We start from the raw sequence: 16,127 nt of genomic DNA, 5'->3' as shown, positions 1-16,127 counted from the left end.
GGAGGGAGGCAGGCGGGGCGCCCGGGGCGGGCGGGGCGGCCGGGCCGGCTGGGGCGCCTGGGACCGGGGCGCCCGGCGGCGTCGGGGTCGCCCGGCGGGGCCACGCGCCCTGCAGCTCGGGCTCTCTGCGTTTCGCCGCAGCGCTCCGGGCCGAGCTGGACGCGAGGCTCTTCGGGCAGCACCTGGCCAGGGACGTGATCCTGAAGGCCGTGGCGGGCTTCTTCAACAACCCCAGCCCGAAGAAGCCGCTCGTCCTCTCCCTGCACGGCTGGACCGGCACGGGCAAGAACTTCGTCAGCCAGATCCTGGCCGAGAACGTGCACAAGGGAGGCCTCCGGAGCAAATTCGTGCACCTGTTCGTTTCCACGCTGCATTTTCTGCGCAGCGACCAGATCCCGCTGTACACGGTGAGGGGCTAGTTTTGAGCGCTGGGACCGATTTTCCTCTTGCAAGGCGTGCTCGGCTGTCCTCTTCTTTTCCGTCATCCTCACAACAACCCTGTGAGGTGGGTGCGGCGGAGAGTCAGCGACTGGCCCTAACGTCCCCCGCGGTCCTTCATGGCCAAACCAGAGACTCGAACCCGAGGCCCAGGCCTGTTTCTTCTTTCTTTCTTTTGATTTATATCCTGCCTTTTTCCTACAAAGGGCTCAAGGCAGCTTACATCTCCTCCTCCATCTTATCCCCACAACAACAACCCTGTGAGGTAGGTTGGGCTGAGAGTCTGTGACTGATCCAAAGTCACCCGGTTGGCTCCATGGCCGAGCGGGGACTCGAACCCGGATCGCCTGAGTCCCGGTCCCAGGCTCTTAACCATTGCGCCACCCTGGCTCTCCAGCCTGGTCCCCAGCAGATGTGTTGGGGTAGAACTGCCAGTATCCGCCAGCCCCTGGGGATGCTGAGAGTTGTAGTCCAACACATCAGGAGGGTTCAGCTTTAGCTCCGCCTGTTGGCTCTGGGAGTGAGCCCAGAGAAGCTCACGTGGCCCTCTTCCCTGTTGGATCTTCACGACAGCCTCCTGAAGCCGCTTAGGCTGAGAGTCATTGGCTGCTGCAAAGTCACCCTGTGAGCTTCAGGACTGAGGGGGATTTGAACCCAGGATCTCCCGAGACCCATTCCAACACTCTGACCCCCCACCCCCGCCTCTTTCGCTGCTGGAACCAGCATGGTTCTTTTAAGCCTTCACCCAGCACAGCTCTGGAGGAACCAGCTTTGCATAAAAAGCAAGCCAGCTGGGAACAAGTCAGGAGGAGAGAAATGGAAAGCAAAACTTAGGCTTGCCGCTTTTGGCAAGTTTCCTGAAGTTAAATAAATCCTCTGTTCAAGCTAGAGAGCCTCCTTTTCCCTTCCCAAGATTTTTCAGATTGTTTTCCTGCCTCTTAGGAAAACGGAGCACCTCTCTTTATCTGTTGGTACCGCCTTTCAAGATAAGTTCTTTTATTCTAGGATCTAAGGGGAGATCCATTCTTTTAAATCAGAGTCACTGTTTGGGTTGTGGCAAAGCATCTGGGGCTTCGGACTGGACTGGACTGGACTGCCCTCCACGCCCGTCTAGGAAATGGGAGGGCAAACAGACCTGCTCCAAGTCTTAACCTTTTCCTCCCCGCCCACTTCTTGGTTCACGACGTCTTTTCCAGATTGTAAACATGCAGCCCAGAGAGCATTGTTTTTTCTAGGATTGCAAACCCTGCTGGGAGCGCTTTTGATTTTTTTTGCGGGGGGCAGCAAGAAAATGCAATTAATGCAATAAATATGGTGGGACCAGCCAGCACGGACTGAATCATGATGGGGCCTTGAACTCGTCTCACACCTTCACCTCGCTTTGTTCCAGGACCAGCTGCAGAGCTGGATCCGGGGCAACGTCAGTGCCTGTGCAAGGTCAGTCTTCATATTTGATGAAATGGACAAACTGCACCCGGGACTGATTGACGCCATCAAGCCATTCCTTGATTACTATGAGCAGATTGACGGCATATCCTACCAAAGGGCCATCTTCATCTTCCTCAGGTTGGTGGGTCTTCACAGCCTTCTGGAAGCCACTCTGGCTGCTGCTGTTGCTGGTTAATTCGGCTTATTTCCCTAAACCAGGGGCAAAGCCGTTGCAATCCAGGGGGTGACCTGGACCCTTCTGTGGGCTGGACAAGCACCGCTGCCCCCTGGGAGGCTTCATCTGGCTTTCTGTCCCGGTTGATAACAGACCCGAGCTTAAAGCAGGGGTGTCCTCCACGGTGCTCCGACTGGGCGCCTCTGCAGGCCAGAATGCGGATTCTGCACCCCCTCTGTGCTCTCCCCGAGATGAGGCACCTCTCCGGCCGGCTGGGTCAGAATGGGGGCAGATGCTTCCCATTGCCCTCTCCTCGGCAACCGCTCAGGTGGCACCCAAGGCTACCTCCGCCCCAGCCCCTGAGAAAAAATAGTAGACCTCTACCCCAGGAGCATCTGAAAGAGCCCTGTGTCGGAGCAAGCAGGAGGCTCTGTGGGATCCCGAGAGGGAGAGGAGACCTGTCTGGGCGCCGTGAGGCGAAAGATGGGGGACTGGCGGTGAGGGGACGCTGGAAGGAGGGGGCAGCACGGTGTCTGTACCACATCGTGCAGCTGAGGCGGGTGGCTGTCGTGTCCTCCTCCTCACAGCAATGCTGGGGGCGACCTGATCACCCAGGTGGCCCTGGACTTCTGGAGGAGTGGACGGGCCAGGGAAGACATCCAGCTGAAAGACCTGGACAGCGCCTTGTCCTTGGCCGTTTACAACAACAAGAACAGTGAGAGCGTTTCTATTTCGATACCGGGGTGGGAGGATCCTCTGCTTGAAACACGAATGGAAATAGGTAGATCAGAAAGCATTCTGAAACAGCACAAAAGCATTTGTGGCTTAAGGCCCAACCCCGTGCAAAAGGCTGGGCTCAGCAGAGGCTGTAAACTGAGCTTTGGGACACAATCGAGTCGCAGCTGCCGGGAGCTCAGCTTGTCCTGATCGCTTACCAGACGGACTCCCTGCGGCTTCGCTGTGTGGGCCCCTCCAGCGCCTGCCTCTGTTCCGTGCCCTCTGCTGGGCTTGTGCCCTCGGCGTTGCACGGAAACAGGAAAACCACTTGGCCAGGCAAGCCGTGGGCAGGGGCAGGGGTCGTCCGGGAGCCTGAGGGCCAGACCCACCTCGCAGCGGGGCCGCGGCTGACTGCGTGAGCGGAGGCGCAGCACCTCCTTGACTCGGGAGAGCCCTCAGCCCGTGGCATCAGGCCAGCGGCAAAGCCAGCGTGGCACAGAGATGAGGGGGCTGAACTGGGACTTGGATTCCTGCCGCCCCCCCGGCCATAAAACTGGCCACCTTGGGGCAATCACTAGCAGGCTTGTTGTGAGGATACAAATGAAGGGGAGGGAGCCCCTGTGAGTCACTCTGGGTTGCAGGAGGAAGAAAGCCAGGGCACAAATGCACGGACTCTTGCGAAATGACAGCTCGTCTCCTCTGAGCCCTCCATTCTCGCTGCTCCCCAGGTGGCTTCTGGCGCAGCAGGCTGATCGACCGAAACCTCATCGATTACTTTGTGCCTTTCCTTCCACTGGAGTACAAGCACGTGAAAATGTGCATTCACACGGAGATGCAGTCCCGTGGGCTCCAGCCTGACGAGGCGGTGGTCGAGAAAGTGGCTGCTGAGATGACCTTTTTCCCGCGAGACGAGCGGATTTACTCGGACAAGGGCTGCAAGACTGTGCAGAGCAAGATAGACGTCTACTGAGGGCCACTTGGTGTGTCCTTGCTGAGCAGCACCAGACGGGGAGGCCCGTTGTGACGTGTCCCTCCAAACGGGTTGCCTTGCGGAAGCACTTTCAGGTGCTCCAAAAGCAGCCCCACCACCTCCAGAGCGCGCCTTCTCACGTCTGCGACTTTCAGGCTGCCGGGTCTCATGGTCGCCCCCACCCCCCGCAGATCCGTGTGCCGTCACCCCGGAACTGCCATTCTGGCATTCCCACTGAAATCTCCGCAGGCCTCACCTGTGCCTCGGACGTGGCCTCGGTCTGGAAGGCCACACACAGTTTGTTGTTTTCCTTATGACCTCATGGCTTGTTCCAAATCAAACAGAACCAGTTCTTGCACTTTGTGTGTGGGGTGGGGTGGGGTGGGCGACCACTGGTGTGGAAGTCAAAGTACGGGTGAGTTTGGCCTGACTTTGGTCCCTCTCTGGGATGCAGCCGGGGAGGAGCACGGGGCCGCGGTGGCTTCCAGCACTCAGGCTATTCCAAGAGGCCAGAGATGGGCAGAGCAGCTCTTCTGCAAACGTGACACATGGCAGATGTGCCAGGAAATGAGAAGTGCCTTTATGTGGAACAGGTGCGTTACTGGCGCGTGCGTGTGTGTTCTCTTCCTCCCAGTCTCTCTCTCAGAGCTGCCATGAGGTTTGCTCCTCCCAAGTGGCACCATAGCACAGTGGCAGTGAAAATGGATAGCAAAGAGCTCTTGAGCACTGGATAAGCCAGCCATGAGAAGAAGTCAGACCTTAGGATTTGATGCCATTCTGTATCCCTTAAGAGTCCAGAGCAGAGTGGGCAACTCTGCGCACTCAAGGTGTTGGTCTCCATTTTTGCGGTCCTTCTCCACTGGCTGCTGGAAAGGGCTGATGGGAGCTGTAGGCCAGAACAGGCAGGTCACTCCCTGGTCTAGGGTGGGCAGGGAATGTGTGCCCCCCACCATGTTTTTGGACTCCCATCAGCCACAGGCAGCACTGCCAGTGCTGGCACATTGTGGGAATTAATAGTTCAGCAATATCTGGAAGCCTCCTAACATTGAGAATTGCTGCGTGCTTGCTGTGTGGTGGAGAAGCCAGATCTGCATTGAGTGGCAGATTTGGAACTTTTTAATTAATCAATGCTAGATGCGAGTTGTTTTGTTAACTGCTCTAATTTTGGAAGCGTTTCAGAACAACAAAAGGCCCTTTATAGCTGCTGTGATTGATTGCACTGTATCGTATTCCATCTCCGCCTCGTTCTTCACTTTCCGCTTCCTATGCAGCCTAAAGTTGTATACTTACTAGTACTGATGTTTTCAATGCTGGGGAATTTTGTGGACTAAACTTCATGCTCACAAAGAACTGCAGTAAAAGGTTTTTATGCAAGTCCTCTTCTTGCCATTCTGACTTGATTTCAAAACATTTTCAGCTCCTCTAATGCAGCGTTTTGGCCACGATTCAGCAGCGCATACAAAAACAACCCTGCCCGGTGACCAGCCGGAAGGTTTGTCTGTTGATGCATTTCAAAAGCATTTCAAGCCAGCTGCCAGGACACACTGCACCCCCCTCCCCTCACAAACACTTTACAGAATCAAGAGACCCCTGCTGACCGTTCCTAGCTAACTGGGGGATGCTGGAAGTTGTAGTTCCGCACATTGTGGGGAAGATCCCATTTCTCCAGCTCCCAAGGCCTTTTAGTTCAGGAAAAAGGCAACTCAAGGACGCTGTTGCCGCTTTTCAAAGGACCTGCGTGTCTGCAAGACACTGCGTTGTGAAGGCGATAGTAATTTTGCGACTTGAATCAAAAATGCCGTACCATGGAATGCGTCTCTTTGCTGGGTGGGTTTTTGGTACACTATTCACATGGTGATGAGACTCAGGAGCCCCAAGGAACCATGGGAAAGGCAGAAGGGGGAAGCCCAAGCAGGATGCACAGAGCCAAGTCCAAAGCTGCCAAGGGGAAAGGAGCAAGACCACCCCACGTGCGCTCAGTCAGGGACAGGCGAATTGCGGCACAGAGATCGGACTGACGCACACAGCTCAGGCTTCCTTCTGAGAACGCACAGACGGAAGGAGTCACTTGTGGAGCATTCCAAATGTGCCCAACATCGTTAATTTGCAGAAAATGGGAGCTTTTCAGTCAGCAGAGGTAACCACACAGAGACATTCAACAAAAGTTTATTCACAAATTATTATTTTTAAAATCTCTGGAAAAAAAACCCTTGGGCACAGTCTAAGTGAGTGCTACCCTTCTGAAAGCTATGCTTTGCCATCAGTCTGAAACTAATTTAGTCCAGTTTTGTTTAGATGCGGTCCTAGACGTGTCCCATGGAATGCCCAAGGAAGCATGCACGGGATCCTGAGCAAAGGGTGAGCTTTCATTTCATGCCACCGAACAGCCTGGGCAAAGGAGTGGTGCAGGTCCTGCTGCAATTAGCGGTCCAGCCTTTTCTGGGTCGAACCGAAGGCACCCCATCTGGGTATCATCCCAACTTAAGATCTCTGAGCACACTTTCACACCTAAGTCGTTCCTGCAGCTTCCGAACAAGCACTGCGCTGCAGAGGGTTCTCCGCTTGGTTTCTGCACTGCCTCACATTTCCATGGTGCAGCCACCTCTAAAGCCCCTTTCCCCAAAGAAGGTGCCCCTCCAACGCTGGCAGATGCCTCCCAAATGGCACCAGGCTGGGGAAGACGCTGCTCCAGAGGGGAGGACCCCGTGGCCCGTGCGCCGGCTCAGGCACCCCCCGAGCCATATCCGGGGCTGGCATCCACCCGCTGGCGTAACGCACCTTCGGCCACGCTCTGCATTGAGTCAGGAACTGCTGCGCTTGCTGGGGCAGAGGGCAGAGGAATGGAAAGAACTGCAGGAAAGAGATGGAAAACAAGCGGGGGCTTTTCATAATTCTTCAGCTCCTACCTCAGGGAAGTGCCTCCAGAAGCTTTCAGGGAACAGCTGGGCACCCCGGCACATGGTTTAAACATTGCTGCATAGATTTATGCTCCCAGTAATACTGGAACCACTTGCAATCAGGCTAATCGTCTGAGAAAAGGAAAGGTTTGGCTCCACCCCTTGCCAACGTACTCCCAGGATCCCACAGCCAGCATGGCGGGCGTCGTAGCCCAACGCATCTGGAGGGCCCCGGCCCGGAAGGCCGAGTTCCTTTTTCTATAGGCATTGCCAGCACATTCCTTCATTCCTTGAGAAGCAGCACAGTTCTCAAAGCAGCAGAACGTGGTCTTGATCAGAATTCCGATTAGAAGCAGGTTGAATCACACGGACCAGCCCTCTCTCTTCCTGGTCCATCAAAGTCGCGACACGTCATTTTTCACAGTAACCAGAATCGTTCAGCAGCTCGCTGGACCCGGCTGACACGCAGCAGCTCTCCTAAGAAAATGCCCCAATTTCGTCTTGTTTTGAATAAGCTCCCAGCCCCGATGGATTAAAAATCAGTTTCTCCATGTTCTGTGATTCATTTCCTTGGAAGATGAGATCAGGAGACATCACTACAAGTCATAGTAGAAATCCAATTTAGTGTACACAGTCTTGCATCCTTTGTCCGAATAGATTCTCTCTTCCTTTGGGAAGTAGGTCATCTCATCCGCCACTCGAGTCACGACTTCCTCGTCCACTACATAGCCGCGGAATTCAAGCTCAGCCCTGATGCACATTTTCACGTGCTTGTACTCCAGAGGCAGGAAGGGGATAAAATAATCAATGAGGTTCCGGTCAATCAGGCTGCTGTGCCAAAAGCCACCTGCAGGGGGAGAAAGGGAGACACTGTTAGGTGGGGCGCAGATCGCAGCAGAAGCCTGCACGGTGGGCGACCGGGTCTGCAGGAAGCCGCCTCTTCCGTGGCTCAACGGAGGCTTGGCTAACTGCCATGGGGAGGCGATGGCCAGGGCTGAGGGCGGGATCCAGGCTGGCTCCTTGCATCCACTGAACCACTGCACTCGAGAACGGGAGGAAGGGACCCTAATGACACCGCTGTGCATCCGTCCGGCCACCTGCAGTCGTTCCCACTCTGGAGGGGCTGCAGCTCCCTACCCCGCAGGGGCCGTGCCGGCAGCCCAGCACACCCGTGCGGGATTACACCCGAGAAACACCCCACTCCTTGCCATGTGTCCCAAGAGGAGCCATGCTTTGGGAGGGAGAGAAGAATCCCACCACATGACTGACCACGGGGATACGAGCACCGCTGAACCTCCATGCCGAATCCCACTTGAGGAAGCATGCAGACGCCCGGGCAGCTGCTGGGCAAGGCGCACGCCGACAGAGTCCCACTGAGGACGGGGGTCCATGGAGTGCATGCAGAGGCCCCAGGCTCACGTGCCCTGCTCTCCCCCTTCTAAGGACCGGGGTGCCAGTGCGGTGAGAGGCAGTGTGGCCCATGGTAAGAGTGCTGGACGGGGGCTTGGGCAACCTAGTCTCCACTTGGCCACAAGGCCAAAAATATACTATGATGCAAATATAATCAGCAAATAAATGAACCGCAAAATAAAGCAAGAGGAAGATAGTTGGATGCTGGAGACTGCTGCCATTCAGTGCAGGCGATACCAAATCAGGTGGAGACACCGTCCGACTGGGGCAATGCAGCGGCGTCTTCTGGTCCCCAAGAGGGTAGCTGCCACAACCCACCCCGGCTAGATAATTCCGCAGACAGCTGCCACCCTCAGTCCCCAGTTAAAGCCGGCTTTGCTCACTGTTTTTGTTGTTGAAAACAGAGACGGAGACGGACGCCTCCACGTCCCTGAGTCCCAAATCTTCCCTTCTCTTTCCACGCCTCCAGAAGTCCAGGGCCACTTCGGTGATCTTTTCAGCCCCTGCGTTGCTGGGTAAAGAAAGACAGGCAATTTCAGCTCAGAAATGGATGGGTTTCTGACTGCAAACTGTTCAGGCCTGGCAATGGCTGCCTCACATCTCTCTATTTTCAACTCTAGGTAACTTTAGGGAAGACAGCAATGACAACAAGCGAGACTGGAAGAAACCGCCCCCGGCCACCTAATGACCCCGGAGCCAAACATTCCGGCCTTTGGCTAGGCATCACTGGCAGCTGTGCCGTGCTCTGACTCCAGCCTTCACCACTTCTCCTCACCTGAGGAAGATGAAGATAGCTTTCTGATAAGACACGCCATCCAGCGTTTCATAGTAATCCAGGTAAGGTTTGATGGAGTCGATGAGCCCGGCATGCATTTTATCCATCTCGTCGAATATGAAAATGGACCTTGCGCAATTGCTCACATTTCCACGGATCCACTGCTGCAACTGGTCCTAATATGGGCAGAGCATACGGCTGAGAACCCACCAACCCGACCCTTCTGCCCCTGAGCTGACACAGGGAGGAGGGGCACCGCTCCTCCCTCAAGCTTCTCGTTGCTGCTGGGAAGTGGACTGGGGAATCTGGGGGGCCTCTCCGGAACTGTCTGCGCAATGCTCTCCATGTGAGCACCACTTCTGGATAAACACAACTGCAGGCTGCGCTCTGGTGGAAGAGAAGCAGGATCAGCTTGCCAGCTGGAGCTCCACACGGGACCGAGGGCCACTGGCATCCCCCAGAAGTGTTGCCCCACAGCCCCCACTGCTCCCAGAAGGACAGCTGTTGCAGTCTAGCACATCTGGAGGGTGGCAGGTTGTGGAAGGCGCCTGTTGCCAGCAGTCACTTTTGGGGAAGTTGAATGTCTTTGCTGAGGAAGTAGCTTGGGCTGCCGCTGCCGCAGCAGAGCTGCCGTTGTCCAACGACCAAAAGCAAGGGCCGGTCCCTTTGGAGAACAAGCACGCGGATGTTCGAAGTGCAGTTCCCTGTGCCCCGGAACTGGCCTCTCCAGGTGGGTAGGACGATGACTGCCACTCCCCTTGGCCTTGCTGGAGAACACCAGACGGGGGAAGGTCGTACAGGAGATGCAAGGATCTGAAAGGCTGATCTCTCCCGTGAATGCTCACTTCGGCATTCTGTTAACAAAGAGCTTCAGACCTTTCTAGTTCCACCGGGAACCTGGAAACCCCCATCACTCTGCTTCAGAAGCTCAGTGTCTTCAGTCAGAGCCGGGGTAAGAAGCCTGAGGTGGGGGGCGGGGGTAAATCAGGCTCCCGGGGGTCCCACTCCCCCAGCCCCACCTACATTCCCCCACTGGTGTTTGTTTCAGTTTCATCCACCATTCCAAAAGGCTGAAATGTCTCCTAAACTGAAGTTACTGGCAGGAAGGGCTGAGGAGCCATTTCTGTGCATGCTCAGACTGAACAAATCCTACACACCACCGGCTTCCTCAGGCGGCCCAGCTGGGGATGCTGGCAGCTGCATGGCTTGTCTGTCTTAACGTACATAGTGTTCCTGCCTGAACGCTGCTGTCTGTTAGTATTTTAGGCGGTTAGGTTAAGGATTTGCCCCCGTGCCCACATCTGCACCCCCGATATAAGAGAACTGTTCAGTCTTCCGACTGTACCATATTTCCAAGTTGCAATATATCCTTTTACCTTGTACTGCGTAACGTTCTGCTGATGAGGAAAATGCAACGTGGACACAAACTGGTGGACGTATTTACTGTGGAGGCCCTCTTTGTAGACGCTCTCTGCGACAATCTTACTGACAAAGTTTTTGCCAGTGCCAGTCCAGCCATGCAGAGAGAGAGTCAGGGGCTTCTTGGGCTTGGAATTGTTCAAAAACCCAGCCACGGCCTTCACGATCACCTTTGTCACCAGGTGCTGCCCAAAGAGTTTTTTTTCCAAATCCTCCTGAAGAGCTGTGGTGGGGTGGCGGGGATGGGGAGGATGAGAAGTGCAACAGCTGGATCAGTAGGAAAGACTGAAGCTGGTCCCACACTTGCTCTGGCTCACCTGCCCTGGTGGAAGGAGAATTCCCTGCCCTCTGCTTCCCGTGAAAGTCCCTGAAGACCCTGAAACAGCTAGAGAGAGTTAGCAGGCCCTGCAAAACGGGGTAACCTAAAGACAGGACTCCGGAATTTGGGAGGAGGGGCTTCCTGAAAGCATAACCCTTCATCTCATTGAAGACAGATTCTGGATCCAGCCCGATGTATATTTTTAGCTTACTGATTCCAGAGGAAGTAGCCATACGCAAATAAAAACAGTGAGTATCCCGGACTGTCATTTCTGTTGATCAAAGGTGGGGCACAAACCAAATCAATAGACAAAACCAACACTAGAACTGGAGGAGGAGTCTACAAGAGAAGATTCGGCTATGCAGCATCCACACTTTGTGATGTGGCAGCTGTCCATCCCCAGATACTGGCAGGGGCCCCTTCCTCACCCAAACCGCCAGGTCCACTGAAGACCAGCACAGGACAGAGAAGAAAGAAGGCCCAGGTAAGCTTGCAATACATCCTGTTTAAAACAATGCCTGGCACCCTCCGTGTGAATTTCTTCCACCCTCCAGCACACTTAAGAAGCCTCAGGTCTGCATTCCCCTTCACAGCACCCCATTCATTTCATCTATCCTGTGCCCAATCAGCTCCTGGAATTCACACATTCAGCACTGCTGCTCAACTGATCCCAGTCCTTGCGTTCTTCCCCTCAAATAAAAATACCAACTCCTATCAATTGCTCTAGCTCATGGGTCCTCAAACTACGGCCCACCACGCTCATTTATCCGGCCCGCCTGAGAGCTTTTGGACTCGCTTGGAGAAAACGATCTCCAAGCAAGTCCAAAAGCTCTGAGTCAGCGCAGGTGTTCTCTGAAACTGAGCAGAGCTGGCGCATGCGGCAAGTTGTAACACCTCAACTGCGCATGTGCTAGATCTTCCCCCCACCCTCCTATTGCATGCATATACAGAGTGGGAATACGGAGCGGGAAACAGAAGAGAGGAGGGCGAAAGAGGGAGAGAGACGAAGATGCTAAAAAAGGATTGAAGTTAAGAAAAATATAACTTTTAACATCCATTTTTAAGTATGTGAGCCACATCCCTGAGCTGCGGGCCAAGCCGTGGCCACCTTGCCAAGCCAGGGGGCAGCCGCTCGACGGTGGTGGCGGCTTGCCCAAAGAAGGCCGTGGCAGAGGTGCAGGAGCCGCGGCCTTCTGTGGGCAAGTCGCTGCCGTGGAGTGGCCGCCATGCTTCTTCCCCCCCGTGGCGGGAGAAGCCCACTCGGCCTGCTGCGGCCCCATCCCTCGCCTCAGAAAGCAGCCCTTACCACCCTCCCCGCTGCCCTCTCCCGGCCGGGGGAGCCACCCCGCGCTCGCCTCTACGGCCTCCTGCTCCTGCTCCCTTGGAACCGGGGCGGCAGCGAGGACTATAATCTCCATCATGCCCAACCAGCATGGCCAACGGAAGCTGTAGTCCAACTCATCTGGACAGTACGTTTCGGCAAGGTTGCACTTAAATATGGTAGTCATTAGCTCTGCAGCCATTGTGTATTGTGGGAATTGTTCTGGGCTGACTTGCTTCAAATACTAAGCGTGGCATTAACAGTATTCATCCTTAGTATTTTTGCTTCAGTCTTTCTAGATGCCAGTTGCAGTCATCAGCTGCATTATGCAAAATACAGTGGTACCTTGGCTCACAAACTTAATCCGTTCCAGGACTCTGGTCGTGACCCAAATTGGTTGTGAGCCAAGTTAAATTTCCCCATAAGGTTCAATGTAAATAAGGTTAATCCGTTCTATAACTATTTTTAAATCAGAAAAATGTGAAGCAAAGTGACATAGAACAACAAAGATTGCGGCCATCTCCCCCCGCCCCCCCTGAGTACAAGTGTGGCCATCTCCCCGCCCCCCCAGCACGACTGCGATCGTGCCCCTCATTATTATTATTATTATTATTATTATTATTATTACTACTACTACTACTACTACTATAACATTTCTATGCCGCCCCTTGCCGAAACCTCGGGGCGGCTTACAACATGATAAAATACATTGAAATACAATAGTACATAATAAATTACCATTAAATATAAAAATACAAAAAATACATTGATTTACAAATACAAAATTAAAATTATCAGTGTAAAATATAGGATGAGAAAGAGAAGGAAGAAGAAGTTGCCCAGGCCAGATCATATGTTTTAACAATTGAAATGATGTTTAAATAAAAAGGTCTTTACCTGGCGCCGAAAAACCAGTAACGACGGTGCCAGGCGGACCTCTTTGGGGAGTGAATTCCATAGGTTGGGCGCCACCGCAGAGAAAGCCCTCCTCCGGGTACTTACTCTCCTAATTTCTTTCATGGAGGGTTCCCGGAGAAGGGACTCTCCCGCAGATCTCAAAGGGCGGTCGGGCATATACGGACGTAAGCGCTCGTTCAGGTAGCCAGGACCCAAGCCGTTTAGGGCTTTGTAGGTCATCACCAACACCTTGAATTGGGCCCGGGCTTCAATGGGAAGCCAGTGAAGCTGACGGAGGACTGGAGTCATGTGAGCATAACGCCCCGTCCCCGTCAGCAACCTGGCAGCTCTATTTTGCACCAATTGAAGTGTTCGGACTGTCTTCAGGGGAAGCCCCACGTAAAGCGCGTTACAGAAGTCTAGGCGGGAAGTCACCAGCGCGTGTGTCACTGTCGCCACACACGCCTGTCATCCCGGCGCGCTGGGGAGGGAGACGGATGCGATTGAGATGGCCGAGATCGCCAGGGAGTTGCCATTCCCAAACCAGGCCTGGTGCCTGATTGACATGGCTCCAGATAAGAGTGCTTGGAAGTGCCGGGCTCTAAAAAGCACCAAGTATCTTTCTATGTGCAGAAGGTACAGTTGTTCCACAGCCCATTTCAGCAGAGCAGGAGGTATTTTGCTAGCTAAATGTCAGAAGCGCAAGGCCACAAACTTTGGCCAAATGGCCCAGAGACAGCAACCAGCCTATGCAGATGAAGAAGCGGCCCTGGTTCTCAGCAACAGGCGAAGCGGCAGAATCCGCCCCCACCCAAAGGCGCCTTGCATGTGCCTCCCTCACTTCCCCGAATGCAAAGCAGCTCACATACAGGAGGAGGAAAACGGGGCCGAACTGGGGGCCCTGCTATGGCGGGGGGGCCTCCGCCCCCTAGCCCTGGGTGTCAGCGGAGCAAGAGCTGCGAGGAGAGCCCATGCGCTGCACCGCTGCTCCTGGTGGCTGCATCTTCTCCCTGGGCAGAGATAAAAGGAGTCCAGCGTACCAGGGAACGCGCTGAGGACCTGGATGGACTTTGGTCGCTGGCGGGGAGGGGGGCTGGCCACACAGGGTGGGGAGAGCAAGCTTCATAGTTACGGAAGCAGGAAGGGAAGGACAACACCTTCCAAGCTATTCTTCCCCATGTAGGCGCCCTCCAGAAAGTGCAGGACTCCAACACCCATCATTCGCCAACCTGAGCAGCCAAGGACAGGAATGCTGAGAGCTAAAAGCAGCTGTGGTCTAGTTCAGGCACCGCGTGGGCTAATGTGGGTCTCGGTTTTGGCCCTGTTTCTATATTTGACCCATATGCCTTGAACATCCGACTCCCATCATCCCCAGCCAAGACTTACTGTGAGAGGTTAGGCGGAGATGTCAAGCGCTGCAGTCCAAAAAGAGGGGAGGATGCCAGCTGAAGCGACGCCTCTCACCTCAACTTCTTAGCTTCTATCATCCCCAGCCAACAGTGGGGAGGATAGGCACTGCTGCCCAAAGACAGAGGGAGGTCCCAGCGCCTGCCATCCCCAACCGGCATGCGTCATACGTGTCGGCTGGGGATGACGGGAGTCGGGCCCCAGGAGGCCCCCCGCAGGCACGGCCACCCCTCCATGCCGGGGCCCCGCGCAGCCGCCGCTTACCGACGCCGGTGTAGGCTCCGGGCCTCTCGCGGCAGCAGCCCGCGAAGTAGCAGTAGAGCCGCGGCGAGTAGATGATGCCCGTGAGGGCCGAGGCGGCGGCGCCGGCCAGTGCCAGGCCCAGGCTGATGGGCTCCACCGCCTGCGCCGCCGGGCCCAGCTGACACAGCGCCAGCGCCAGGCCCAGCGCGGCCGCGCGGCTCCCCCGCCGCAGCCTCATCGCCGCCGCCGCCGCCCGCCCGCCACCTCAGCGCGGCACTTCCGCCCGCGCCGCGAGCGCTTCCGGCGCTGTGGCCGCCATCTTGGGGCCGGGCGGACACGTGCGAGGGGACCGGCGGCTAAGAGAGGGCGTGGCCTACGCCTTCCCCGGCCCCTCCGCGCAAGCGCCGCCAGCTGAGCGAAGCGGGCCCCGATCCCGCGCAAGGACGCTCTTCGGGCGGCGCCTTGCTGCGTGCAGCGCGGCCTCCCTCCGCCGTCTGGGGCGGCGTGCACGCGAAGGCATGTTTCATACGAGCTTCCCGTGCCACCGCGCCAAGGGTTCGCGCACGGCAGGTGGAGAAACGCCCACGCAGCGGATGCGAAGCAGCGGCTCTTCTGCCCATTCATTCTTCGGTGCCTCCCGTGTAAAGAAACGAGGGGTCCCTGTGGGGCTGCACCACTGCAAAGGGGAGACGAGCCTAGCCCCAGTGCACCACCTGGCCAAGGAGCAGCTGCAGGGAGCGATGTGGACCTTCTCTGTCAGAAAGAGCATGCCTAATAACGTCAAAACTAAGAACTGCTGTTTTCCTCTTCCCCCCCAATCTCCTTTTCTTTGCTGTCATGTCTTTTAGAATAGTAAGCCCCTTTAGGACAAAGAACTGTCTTACTGCCACTTGGAAATTTTGCCATACTAAGTGGTATAAAAGTATCACAAACAAAAATACATGAATAGAAATACCAAGGGAAGGAAGGAGCTGCAGCCCCAGCTACCTGAAGGCACACCTCTGCTTCATGTGCAGAAGGTTGCATTTTTTATCTCCTGCAGCATCTCTAGATAGGGCTGGAAAAACTTATGCATGAAACCCTGGCAAGCCACCGCTACCAGTCAGGGTCAGCAAAATGGGGCTAGGTAAATCAAGGGTCTAGATCAGTCTAAGGCAGCTTCCTGTGATCCACTTTTAAGTAACTCCCTTATCAGAAACATGGGGACTAGAATCTTGCCTTACTCTTAGCCAGGATGGCTACAGTGGGCTAGATAGGTCCAGGTATGATCCAGAGAACCCAAGCTTCCAATGTTTCTATATATCACTCCTAGCTAAACCCTTAAGGGGAAGTAATCAGAACCTCCCATGGTAGACACTTTGCAAGAGAGCTCCTGATGCCGCCATGATTCCAAATGCATCCACCTTATCTGGTTTCAAATGAATGGTTTCGTGTTTTGGAGCTCAGAGCCAACCACTACCTTGAACTCTGGTTTTCATCCAACTGCATTTTGTTTTAGCCTCACCAGCTTGTCTTCAAAACCTGCATTTTGTGAGGAGACACACCCACATAGGAACGATTTAATGAATCTGCAAGCTGCGCTCCATAACAGTCATTTTGTGGGGGCAACCATGACACTCAAAATTCCAAGTGAGCTCACTCACACAAAAGCGCTGGGAAAACAACATCTCACTGACAAAGGGATCCGCCGAGGTGAAGCAGGGGCCCTTTA

General features: G+C 55.0%; 2 protein-coding genes across 2 annotated transcripts in view; one reads left to right on the top strand and one right to left on the bottom strand.

The window, feature by feature from the left end:
- The window catches only part of LOC123035152 (torsin-1A-like), a 7,874-nt gene extending 2,768 nt beyond the window's left edge, over positions 1–5,106 (top strand). The window contains exons 3-6 of the mRNA XM_044453055.1: positions 116–407; positions 1,829–2,004; positions 2,629–2,756; positions 3,487–5,106. Of these exons, the coding sequence (XP_044308990.1) occupies positions 116–407; positions 1,829–2,004; positions 2,629–2,756; positions 3,487–3,728 (838 nt within the window). The 3' untranslated portion in view covers positions 3,729–5,106. The remainder of the gene's footprint in view (positions 1–115; positions 408–1,828; positions 2,005–2,628; positions 2,757–3,486) is intronic.
- A 772-nt stretch (positions 5,107–5,878) lies between these two features.
- On the bottom strand, positions 5,879–14,654 carry LOC123035182 (torsin-1A-like). Its single transcript, XM_044453122.1, has 5 exons — positions 14,438–14,654; positions 10,187–10,452; positions 8,811–8,986; positions 8,419–8,546; positions 5,879–7,472 (listed from the first exon to the last, which is right to left on the bottom strand). Exons 1-5 carry the CDS (start codon positions 14,652–14,654, stop codon positions 7,222–7,224), a joined length of 1,038 nt encoding a protein of 345 aa, XP_044309057.1. The 3' UTR covers positions 5,879–7,221.
- Between the last annotated feature and the right edge of the window lie 1,473 nt (positions 14,655–16,127).

Source organism: Varanus komodoensis, unplaced genomic scaffold (assembly GCF_004798865.1).
Source record: "Varanus komodoensis strain SLA01 unplaced genomic scaffold, ASM479886v1 scaffold77, whole genome shotgun sequence".
NCBI lineage: Eukaryota > Metazoa > Chordata > Lepidosauria > Squamata > Varanidae > Varanus > Varanus komodoensis.
Note: the sequence above shows the minus strand (reverse complement) of the source record. Positions and strands in the feature narration are given on the sequence as shown.

Coding starts and splice junctions, on each gene's coding strand:
- LOC123035182 (XM_044453122.1), bottom strand. CDS start 14,654: ATGAGGCTGCGGCGGGGGAGCCGCGCGGCCGCGCTGGGCCTGGCGCTG. Junction 10,453..14,437: donor CGGAGCCTACACCGGCGTCG/GTAAGCGGCGGC, acceptor ACCCCACCACAG/CTCTTCAGGAGGATTTGGAA. Junction 8,987..10,186: donor AGAACGTTACGCAGTACAAG/GTAAAAGGATAT, acceptor TGCCCATATTAG/GACCAGTTGCAGCAGTGGAT.